Source organism: Macadamia integrifolia, chromosome 11 (genome assembly GCF_013358625.1).
Source record: "Macadamia integrifolia cultivar HAES 741 chromosome 11, SCU_Mint_v3, whole genome shotgun sequence".
NCBI lineage: Eukaryota > Viridiplantae > Streptophyta > Magnoliopsida > Proteales > Proteaceae > Macadamia > Macadamia integrifolia.
In genome coordinates, this window is record NC_056567.1 from 4,506,039 (window position 1) to 4,517,862 (window position 11,824).

General features: G+C 37.4%; 1 protein-coding gene across 1 annotated transcript; it reads left to right on the forward strand.

Annotated features, from left to right (window-relative positions):
• The first annotated feature begins 4,525 nt into the window (after positions 1–4,525).
• On the forward strand, positions 4,526–7,979 carry LOC122093469 (UPF0481 protein At3g47200-like). Its single transcript, XM_042663817.1, has 2 exons — positions 4,526–4,819; positions 6,572–7,979. Exon 2 carries the CDS (start codon positions 6,680–6,682, stop codon positions 7,934–7,936), a length of 1,257 nt encoding a protein of 418 aa, XP_042519751.1. The 5' UTR covers positions 4,526–4,819; positions 6,572–6,679; the 3' UTR covers positions 7,937–7,979.
• Positions 7,980–11,824: the final 3,845 nt, after the last annotated feature.

An 11,824-nucleotide genomic window follows, 5' to 3' on the forward strand; every position in this document is an offset into this window, starting at 1 on the left:
CTGTTTTTGCAGCTAAATTAAAGAGACTTAAGCCCCTCATTAGATCCTGGTCGCGAGATACATTCCCAAACTTTGAAGTCGAATTGCTCATTGCTAAAGACTCCCTAAATCAAATCCAAGAGAGGACTGATTTTGAGGGTCTGAATGATGATCTCTTTGATAAGGAGGCCGATGCAAAGACTACTTTCCTAATTGCTCAGAGAAATCATGAGAAACTATGAGCTGAGCGGTCTCGGATTGAATGGATGAAGTAGGGAGATAGAAATTCAAAATTTCTCCATACTTATTCAACAATTTGAAGATCGAAGAATACTATTAGAAGATTAAAAACTCTTGAAGGTTCTCTCCTTTTGGATCAGGCGGCAATTGCTGATCACATGGTGCTTTTCTATGAGAACTTTCATAAAACTGTCCCTCTTGAAGATCACTCTAATTTCTTACTGTGTATTCCATCTATGGTAGATGAGGTGGATATGCTTACCCTAGACAGGATCCTTGGCCCAGTTGAAATAAAGAAGGCGGTATGGGACCTTGACCCTAATAGTTCTCCAGGCCCAGATGGATTTTCAGGTGCTTTTTTCAGCCACTACTGGGAAATAATTTCAGCTGATTTTTGCCGAGCTAACAAAGATTTCTTCACCACAAATCAAATGCCTTTTGGTGTCAACAACAACTTTCTTGTCCTTGTTCCCAAGGTGGATGGAGAAAAATCTTTGGATAAGGTCCGACCCCTATGCATGGGGAACTTCTACTATAAAGTTCTATCAAAAATCTTGGCAACCAAGATTACCTTCCTTCTCCTAAGGCTGATTTCTGAAGAACAGGGAGCATTCCAAAATGGCAAAGTGATCCAGACAAATATTAGCATGGCTTCTGAACTAGCCAACCTCATGCATACATCTACTCGAGGAAGTGGTATGGGCATAAAAATTGATATCCAGAAGGCATTTGACACTATTTCTTGGGATTTTATTTTCAAGGTCCTCAGGAAATTTGGATTCTCAGATAGGTGGGTCTCCTGGATTTCTCAGATTCTCTCCTCCTCAAAGATCTCAATTTTATTAAAAGGAGGTTTGGTTGGCTATTTTGGTGTTGAGAGAGGGCTTTGCCAAGGCGATCCAACCTCCCTTATTTTATTTATTTTAGTAGAGGAAGTCCTATGCAGAAGCCTTAAATTTCTCTCTTCTCAAAGGAAGATTAAACCTCCTCAGGGTCCCAGAGGAACAGAAGTTCCAGCCCATTTGCTCTTTGCAGATGACTTTTACATTTTCATGAATGCTTCCATTAAGTATGTGAGGAATTTGAAGGTATTTCTTAAAAAGATACCATGATTTCTCAGGTCAAAAGATCAATCTGGAGAAGAGCAAGCTTTTCCTAGGAAGAATTCATTCTTCTAGAAAGCAAGCCATTGTTGATACCCTGGGCATTCTTATAGGTGATTTCCCCACAAAATGCCTTGGGGTAGACATCTTCAAAGGAAGAGTTCGTCGGCAATTATTTCTGGCAGTCATGGATAAAATCAAAAGTCGTCTTACGGGTTGGAAAGACAAACTATTGTCTTAGATTCCATTTGTGTGAATCAGGATCTGATCCGGCCACTCGTAAGTCGCAACAGCTTTGTCTGGAAGAAACCAATTGTGTCATTTATAAGATAATGCATATAAAATAATGTACTGTTGAGATTTATCTGGAAGTAAATAAATGGTTGAGTTACCGTAAAGAAAAAATCAATGGTTGAGATTACCATGAGTAAGTATATTTGATAGCGTTCAAACACTGCTATCACTCACCCATAAGATAGCTTTAAAAAAAAAAAATTTTTGAAAGTGATTTATCACTAAATCATTGTCAAAAAATGTAATTATTATGCACATTTTCCAGTATATATGTGAAATGACAATGTTTATCCTCATTGAAAAAAAAAAAATGTGTAACAATAAAAGAGTAAAAAATATAGGGAAAAAAAACTTTGCCCATATGGCGTAGAAAATGTTGAGATTGGTGCGAGTACAGAAGGACCAGGATGGCATCCATTGTTGAAGATGCTCCAATGCACCCTCCCATTGGCTCATCTACTAATGTAGAAGTCACCTAGACATTCCTTTGCGAAGAAATATATATGAAACAACCTAAACAACAACATAACCCCTAAGCCAGGATAAATTTGGAGTTTATTGAGGTTTGGTATCTTCCTCTTCTATCTTTTCCATCCCCAACGGGACTGTTTAAGTTGACATGAGAATTCGAAAATCTTTACCCATGTCAACTGGATTGGAGAGAAAATTAAAAATATTAAGCAATAAATTGATTTCCCATAATCTTAGGCATTTTCTACCCAGCCGAATCACATCTTATGTTGTGCTTTTGGACTGTCTCTTGAACTCATCAAAGGATGTGCACTTACCAGGGGAGAAATGGATACTAGAGAACTGGTTGAGCACTGAAGAAGATGCATCCCTTTTCTTTAGCAGCGCATGGACAGGTGGTAGTCTCCAACAATTCTATTATGTAAGAATTTGCCAGAAGGTGAATGCTTATTATCGAACTAGTTGGCATAAGTGGCGAGCAACACTGAAGCGTGACTACTTCAACAACCCATGGACCATAATTTCCCTAATTGGTGCTATTGTACTGCTAGTTCTTACTTTCTTGAAAACTTTATACCCTATCCTTAGTTTTCATTAGTTCTTGTTGGCCATATGATTAATTAATATAGGTCACCACACCTCCCTAGGAAACCTACCCATCTTTTACCAATACAAAGGGTTAAAAGTGCAATGGTGGTGTGGTTTCACCATTTGCTACACTCACTTGAAAGGCCTTTTCTTGGTTTCTTGGTTTTTGTTTTTGTTTTTTAATTTCTTTTATTTTTTTGCTACTTGGCAAACTTATTTGGGTATGGATAGGTCATGTGGGTGGAGGACCTTATGTATATCTTACTTGTCAAGACTCAAATGTTAAACTAAGATGATGCATTTTGGTTCAAATGCCAGGAAAGCTCAATGGTGTTCGGTATCCCTGAAAAACTGATTCCATGGTATTTTCGGCAAAAATGGATGTACTACATCACTTTTTGTTATGGAGAGATAAATGTGGTGGCCAACTCCAAGACTATTGTGAAAGATATTAGGTGGATGGTCAAGATCGATCCCGTTATAGATTCTCTTGAGTATTAAGATGATTTGTCCTTGCTTTTAGGTAGCCTTCTATGTGACGGCCGAAGGTGGAGAAGGTATATGACTTCATCTTCTCTTGCATGTTGTCTAGGGATGATTAGACATTAATTTTGTATCATTTCTGTGACACCTCGATGTAGCAGCCCTTGAGGGCTGTGAAGTTATACTCAGTCACGTTTAATCTCAATCATTGATTCTTCAATGTTCAATCTCAGCCGTTGAATTGTGTACCAAGGGCCATCGGTGTTGATGATCTCTCTCTCTCTCTCTTCAATGACTCCATTCCTGCCTGCCCGGCCTACTCTCTCCCTTCCACAGTAAACCCAGTGAGGGCCAAAGCAGGGTTGATGCTGATTTGGGTCTGCTATTCTTTGGAGAAGAGAGACGAGCTTATCATAATCTTTTCATTCTCTCTAGAATGCGAAGAGCCGTGCTCTATTAAAGGGTCACAGCCATGATCAAAGTTGGGAAGTATGTATAAGTTCCCACTTTCGTTTCCTCACCATTCGGTCCAGAGTTTGGAGATGATGAACAAGCATTTGAGCCCGGATTCTCTCTATCTGCCCATACCCTCACGGAGTTGGAGGATCCAAATTCCAGAACATGGATCAGGTTCGGGTTCTCGTACGGTCTTGATTCACACAAATATAATCCAGCTTTGTTATAGATTTCATTTATGTGAATCAGGATCTGATCCAACCTCTCGTAAGTCGCCAAAGCTTTGTTTGGAAGAAACCAGTTGTGCCAGTTATAAGATAATGCATATAAAATAATGCACGATTAAGATTTATCTGGAAGTAAATAAATGGTTGAGTTTACCACTAAAAAAAAAAAAACAATGGTTGAGATTACCATGAGTGAGTATACTTTACCGCACTCACCTATAACAGAGTTTTTAAAAATAATTTAAAAATGATTTATTACGATATCATTGTTAATAAAATGTCATTATTATGTATATTTTTTACTACATATGTGAAATTATAATGTTTACTTCATTGGAAAAAAAATATGTTATATGAAAAGAACAAAAAAATATAAGAAAAAAGAGCCTTGCCCATCGCATGAGAAATATTAAGATTGGTGTTGGTACAGAAGGACCAAAATGCCACCCATTGTTGAAGATACTCCAATGCGTGCAGAGTTCCGTTGCCAATAAATATATGGGAAAAAGAAGCGTAAACGACAGCATAAACCCTATGCAAAGACCAAGGGAGGGGGAGGTGAAATTACTACTCCACCCCTCATAAAAACTGAAAATCCCGCTTCTATTAATGCTTCAATCCGTCCATCCATTAGCCCAGGCCCGGCTACTATTTAGGTTATCAATAAAAAGAATTCATTTGTTAATAATACCAGCTGCCATGGACACGAACCTCACAATGGTATTGCTTGACATGTAGGAATCCATCGAATGGAATCGAAATTTTTTTTAGTAAAGTGGTTGGTGGTGCGATGCGTAAGTTCCCATCTACCTAAGGAAGTTCCTCTCTTTCATTGCCACCGAACAGCAAAACTTCTGTTTGAACTCCTTATTGATTTCAGCAGATCACCACAGAAGATTGCAGGATCAATTTCCTCTGGCAGAGCTTAAAGGATTGAAGCAGCCTCTGTTCCTGTGCATGAACTGAAGCTTCGACCAGGTATGCAGCTTCAACTCCAAAATTAATCTTCCTTATCGAATCCTGAGATGTTATATGAATGTAGAGAGAGAGAGAGAGAGAGAGAGAGAGAGAGAGAGAGAGAGAGAGAGAGAGAGAGAGGTGTGAAACTGTAGGAGTAGATGTTATTGGTGTCCGATTGCTATCAAAAGAGAGGGGGGGGGGGAATGGGATAAGATGAGCAAGAGAAAGAGGACAGGCAGAGAGAGTTTCGAGCATGGTTCCTCAGCATGTAGTGGCTATTTTGGATTGATCTAATATTTGTGATCTGTAGTTTCATAAATTAATGCATCGAGTTTTCGTAAAGCCACAGTGGATTCATACACCGTAGCCCCTCACGATACCAGAAGAAAAGTGAGGGCAGGGGGAGCGAGAGAACTGAGGGGCGAGGGGGTCCCATCTGCACTGTGTATCATTCGGCGGTGGAGAAATACTGTCCTATATTTATTTGATATGAGGCCAACACCTACTGAGATAGGTTATTATAAGTCACGATTTAATATGCAGTCTCTCGAGAGGAGTCCCTCAATCTTTCCAACGTTATTCAACATCTCATGACTCATACAACATCCTAGGAGTGTCAAACAGTTGATTTGGTCTGGTTTCTGTTGATTAGATTAGAATTAGTGTTTGGTATGCATCAGCCTAGATCGAAGCCAAGAATTATTAGGGTGAGATTTGGTTTTAGTTCGATTATAGTTTGGATTGGCGTAACATTCTTATTGGTTTTTTACCAAAGAGAGAAGGACCCAACTTTCCTAGACACACGATGAATGGTGAATGAAAATTCATTCATCATGGGCGTGGGATGACCAAGAGAAGGCATTGGAAGGATATTTTGAGAACATGCCAAAACCCTATAGGGATTTATGAACCCTAGAATGATTGATGAATTGTGGTCTACAGATGAAGGAAATTCCCCAAAAGAAAAATATCTTCTCAATCCCAACCTTATATTTTCTTCCCCTTGTTAGTTCAATTCTTTTTTTTCTTTTTAATAGGTAAGATTCTTACTTTTTCTTTTTATAATAAAAGTTATGACTCTTCCTTTTTTTTTTAAATAAAAGGTAAGATTCTTCCTTAAGTTGTAAAGCTGGAAGATAAGTCTCGTATACCACGAAACGCATAAATTTGCTACTTTTTTCTTATGCTTTTATCTCACTTTTGCATGTTGAGAGTGTAGCCACGTAAGTTTATAGTGGAATCTGATTCATGGTTTTACATATTTATATTTTACCTAGGTAAGTGTTTTGTGCCCGAGATCAATCCCTATGCTCAGATATAAGGGTCTACGCCCTAAGAAGGGTATGGTGGTTATTACATACTCTTATGTGTATGGTGCAGGGATTGCTCTCGAACAGAAAACTATCCCCTTTTATCTGTATTTGTCTTGGTTCTTTTATTTATTTATTTATTTTTTTTTTGGTTGAATTTCGGTCTGGGTTGATATCAATATTGATATCGATCTGTATGAATCATAATTGAGTTGTATTGGATGGTTTATATTATTTTTTAATAAAAATTTTGATTTTTGAACAAATTTATCCTCAAAAAGTTATTCTATCAATACGGGAACGATCAAGTATGGTGTACGGTCATGCCTTCAACCATTGGATGGAGAGTGAAGGTTATATACAGAACATGACCCAATTGCAGTTTTTAAGGATTATCATATACTTCATATTTTTTTCCAATATCTGAATTTACAAAGAATGTTCCATGCTTCCATTCCAGGGATTTTGAGGCCATATCTTCTCTTAAAAGACCCAACAAGGACTGTAATTTCCAGAACTCTTCAAGGCCATAACTTCTACTAAGAGCTAGGAAGAACATTAAAGAGTTATGGATGTAGATGAAGTATTGGCATCTTCAATTGCAGCAAAGCTTCGTCCTAAGCCTCCATTGTCCTCTCAAGCTTGTATCTTCAGAGTTCCCCATGTACTCTCTAGCCAAAGTGAAGGTGCTTTTGCACCTAATATAGTCTCAATTGGCCCCTTTCACCATGGTCATGAAAACCTAAAGAGCATGGAAGAATTCAAACTATGGTATTTGCATGGCCTCCTCTCTCGAGCCCCAACTCCAGAGACAAGTTTAAAGGTATTCACCAAAGCCATTAGACAATTGGAGAAACGTGCGCGTGAGTGTTATGCAGAAGAACTGATTGACCTCGACAAAGATGGATTGGTGGAAATGATGTTGGTCGATGGTTGTTTCATCATAGAACTTTTCCGCAAGAAAGCAAATGGCATAGAAGGAGTTCAAAGAGATGATCCCATATCCAACACACCTTGGATGGACACTTACTTGAGAGTTGACTTGATGTTGCTTGAGAATCAAATCCCATGGTTTGTTCTTGAATGTCTATTCAACCTCACTGAGCCTCCCATACAAAGAAGCCATTCCCTAACCAAACTTGCACTTAATTTCTTTGATACTATGATGCCAATGACAGTTCCTGCCAAATTAAGCTCTAGACATGAAACAAAGCATTTACTTGACTTACTGTGGAGCAGTATAATTTCAGATTCTGCAGATGTAGAGTTGACATTGGAGAATGATCAGTACTGGGAAGTAATTCCTTCTGTGACAGACCTTGTAGAGGCTGGAGTCAAATTCAGGAAGGGAAACTCTAATGAAGAAATACTGAACATAAGATTCAAAGATGGGGTTATGGAGATACCACCATTGTTGATTCAAGGAAGCACAGAATGGCTCTTTCGGAACCTTATTGCTTATGAGCAGTGCAATTATTTATTGCCTAACCGAATCACATCTTATGTTGTGCTTTTAGACTGTCTTTTGAACTCATCAAAGGATGTGCACTTACTAGGGGAGAAAGGAATAGTAGAGAACTGGTTGGCCACTGAAGAAGATGCTTCCCTTTTCTTTAGCAGGTTATGGAAAGGTGCTACTCTCCACAAATTCTATTATGTGGGAATTTGCCAGAAAGTGAATGCATATTATAGAACAAGTTGGCATAAGTGGCGTGCAACACTAAAGCGTGACTACTTCAACAACCCATGGACCATAATTTCCCTCATTGGTGCTATTGTACTGCTAATTCTTACCTGCTTGCAAACCATTTTCTCTATCTGCTAACTCATATTCAGTTATCATTAGTTCTTGTCTTTCATTTCATTTCCTTATCTGCTAACTCATATTCAGTTGCCTTAATTATTTGATTAGGAGAATTCCTACGTAGCCGATGGGAAACATTCTCTTGTATAAAGCTCTCTACGATTGTTAGATGGGCCAAGATTAATAAAGTTAATTTCACCGAAAAGATTAACAAATTTAAGGAAAATACTTATGACTACGTTAGGACCCTTACTGTTAATCTCTGTTTGGGAATTTATGCTGACACCAGCTGGTTTATTTATTTATTTATTTTTAATACCAAACTAGTCTCATCAAATCTAAACTACTTGATATACCCTTCTCTTAACCAGTTAACCCCCATCACATACCATTCATCATCTTCATCCCCAAATCATGAAGGCGCGCAGTGAAACTTGGGAGCGTGTCGGTTATAGATATTGGATATATAGAAGGGATCCGGTTCTATATACGGTGCCAGTGAAACTTGAAAATTTGACCAAATGGTACCACTCCCCATTTAAAAAATAAGAAATATAAAATTATAAATTCAGAATCCGACAAAGGTCCCCTGGAATATTACAATAATTTGTTCAGTTTTCCCGTTGCATGTGACAGACAATAAAGTTGGTAAGTAGTTTTTTTTTTTAGTGAGGGAGTACTGTTCCTGGGATTGGGATCCTTGATGACATGTGGATAGACATAGATCGTGCGGCTGAATGGGGATGAATACATAAACAACAAGATCCGATACTATTGGAGCAAATATCAAGAAATACGAAAATAAACAAAATTATATCTGTACAACACATAGTGACTTAATGAGGTTTACACATTGATGTGGTGTGCTACGTCCTCAAATGAATAAGAAGATGTTTCACTATACAGAAGGGAGAATACACCCAAGCAGCAGTGAGAAAATTTGCCCTGAAATCATAGTTTGAAAAATCCTTTCAAAATACAATTACTTTTTTAGCAAGACAACAGTACATTATATACTCCAAGTGCTAGGCTCCAGGCTTGGGCCTATGGCCCAACCTCTCTGCTTTCATCACAGATCTCAGAAAACTTTTCATTCGGGTCGTCATCAAAATATGTCAGAGTGGGTCAATCTTCAAAACGGATCAAAAATTCAAGACAAACTTAACAGATGCTAAACACATGCGTAAAACCTGAGAGTTAGGATGATTTGAAACACAAATAGGGTTTCATTCATCCAATCTACCCCTCTTCACTCCAGATTTGACGTGACCTCAATTTCAAATCTTCTCTTCTCTATGAATCTCTTCTTTGGTTCTCAAATCAGCTGGCGTGAAACATAGATCCGAGGATAGGGTTTTATTCAAGGATTCTACCTTGGGTTCACTCGAGAAATTGGTGCTTTACAGACATAAGTGTAGATTATAACATCAAATGAAGAAACTGAATCTTTTACAATCAAAGAAATGGAAAGTAGCTCTGTTTCTTTCACTATTTTCCTTTCTTATTGTTCAAGCCCACTTATCAGCAAAACAATTCTATGTCTCGTTCTTCTTTTAATGCATTGGTTGTAGGCAAAGCAAACACCAAGAAAAATACAAAAATAAACAGAAAATAGATCCGCACAACACGGAGATTTAATGAGGTTCACACACTGCTGTGGTGTACTATGTCCTCGGATAAAGAAGAAGATGTTTTACTATGCAGAAGAGAGATTACACCCAAACAACGGCGAGAAAACTTACCCTTAAACCCTAGTTCAAAAAAACCCCCAAAATACAATGATTTTCTCAACAAGACAACAGTACATTATATACTCCAAGTCGCAGGTCGATCTATATGGTCGCGGTCAATCCGGTCGAACCCCTCTACTTCAATCACAGATCTCATAAAACTTCTCATTCGAATTACCACAAAAATATGTCGAAACGGGTCAATTTTCAAAACGGGTCAAAAATTTGAAACAAACTTAACAGTTGTGTTTCTCAGTAAAATTGGAGATTCAATTCAAGACTTTAGATTGCAGAGAGGTGAGGTTCACTTTACTGTGAGTTCTTTGTGGGTTTGAGAAATTCATTCCCGGTGAATCTCTCGCTTCCTTAAGGTGTTGTTCTTAAATTTGTTTTGTTTTGATTTTCAAATCCTAATTCTGTTTCAAATCCCAGCTCTCAAGTTTTTGGCGTTGTATCTTTTTCTCTATGTATTCATCCCCACTCAATCACAAGATCCATGTCTATCAACGTATCATCATCTTATGTTGCGCTATTCGAGGATTCGGATCCATTGTTTCTATACATGCACGAGGAGGGCCCGAGAAAACATTCACAAAAGCATCAAAGCAATCATAAAAGCATCATTTTTTCTTTCATAAGGGCTAACCAATCATTTCCCCATGTGTAGGCACATGAGCACTCTCTCCACAAAAATTTCCATAAAGTTAAACAAAGATCCTTTGATTGACCGGTGTACTCCCACTTGAGAAATCCAATAGCATTTAGGGGTTTTTTTCCTTTTTTTTTTTTTTTTTTTTTTTTATTTTATTTATTACTTTCTTGCTCATAAGAGTGGATGGACCACATAGATAATTCTCAAATCGTGGCTTGCTTCGTGTATGGCATCATTGTGTGTTTGTTTTATGCAAGAATTGATTAGTTTTATGAATAGGGTTACTGTAATTTAGTGAAAGAGTTCCATTTGATAATAATAAAGAAAAAAAGTTTATGAACAAATTCATGGAAAGATGCAACCACATATTGTAATAGATAGTGAAGAAGGGGAAGAAGAAGATAGAAACAAAGACACTCAAGGTTAAATTGTCAAAAACCATACATTAAAGACCATGGACCATTCTAAGAAGATAGAAACAAAGACACTCAAGGTTAAATTGTCAAAAACCATACATTAAAGACCATGGGCCATTCTTTTAATTCCTGGGATTAGGGATAAAATCTGGTCGGATCTTTGATTTCTAAACTGTGGATTTTTGGTGGGTACTTGGTATTTTAACACAAATGAGTTCTTCACTTCAATCCTAAAGCATATCCATAGCCATGGATCTCTTTATCTTTAAGATGGGAATGACAACAGAAGCAGTTAATTGTTCTATGAGATACTAATCCAAGAGGATTATCGAATACAATTTCAATTTCAAAGATTCATTATATTTCTAAATGCTTCTAGAAGTTCCTTCAGACCATGCTTGCTTCTTGGACATCTCCTTGATAGAATTATGGGATTAATCAACTATTCGGATTGATTAAATAGGTGAGAGTCAAGTTACATGAATCGGTTCGATCTACTCTCTAATTTAAAGATATGCGGGCCTAACCCATTGTGGTTTTGATTTTTGGGTCAACACAGTATTATATATAGTAGGTTTTGAGTCCCTGCATCCATCATTCACTCTACCCCAATTTACCATAAAAGTGAGAAAACTAATTCAAAGAGGTCTGAGACGCTGCAGAAGATCCATAGCCAAAATAAAAGATTTGTACAAAACTACATTGTTTTCGTCATCGACACACTCGGATGCAAAATACACATCAATTATCCTTGTTTTGATTTGATATCGTATTCTAATTATCTGATGAGAATTGATTAGGATTTTGTATGAAACTCTAACACTCTTAAATACCAAAATCCAAAATAGCTAATAATTAAGGTTTGTTATCATTTCTGGATTTGTTGGATTGGATGTCCTTCAATTCATCATTTATATAGACTCCTATAAAGAGCTATGAAGATCTAACAATCACCTTAAAAGATTCTTGGCAAAGAAGTAAATCCATATTCTTTAGAAAAAAAATAGTCAGTGTGGGGTAGAGCCATTGGAAGTGAAGTTCACTTCCAAAAAAACCTATGTTTTCTTCTTTATTATTTGTTTGATTCCAATCAGAAAATTCAATATAATAA

What these genes read in the sequence shown, in the direction of transcription:
- LOC122093469 (XM_042663817.1), top strand. Translation starts at nt 6,680, where the DNA reads ATGGATGTAGATGAAGTATTGGCATCTTCAATTGCAGCAAAGCTTCGT.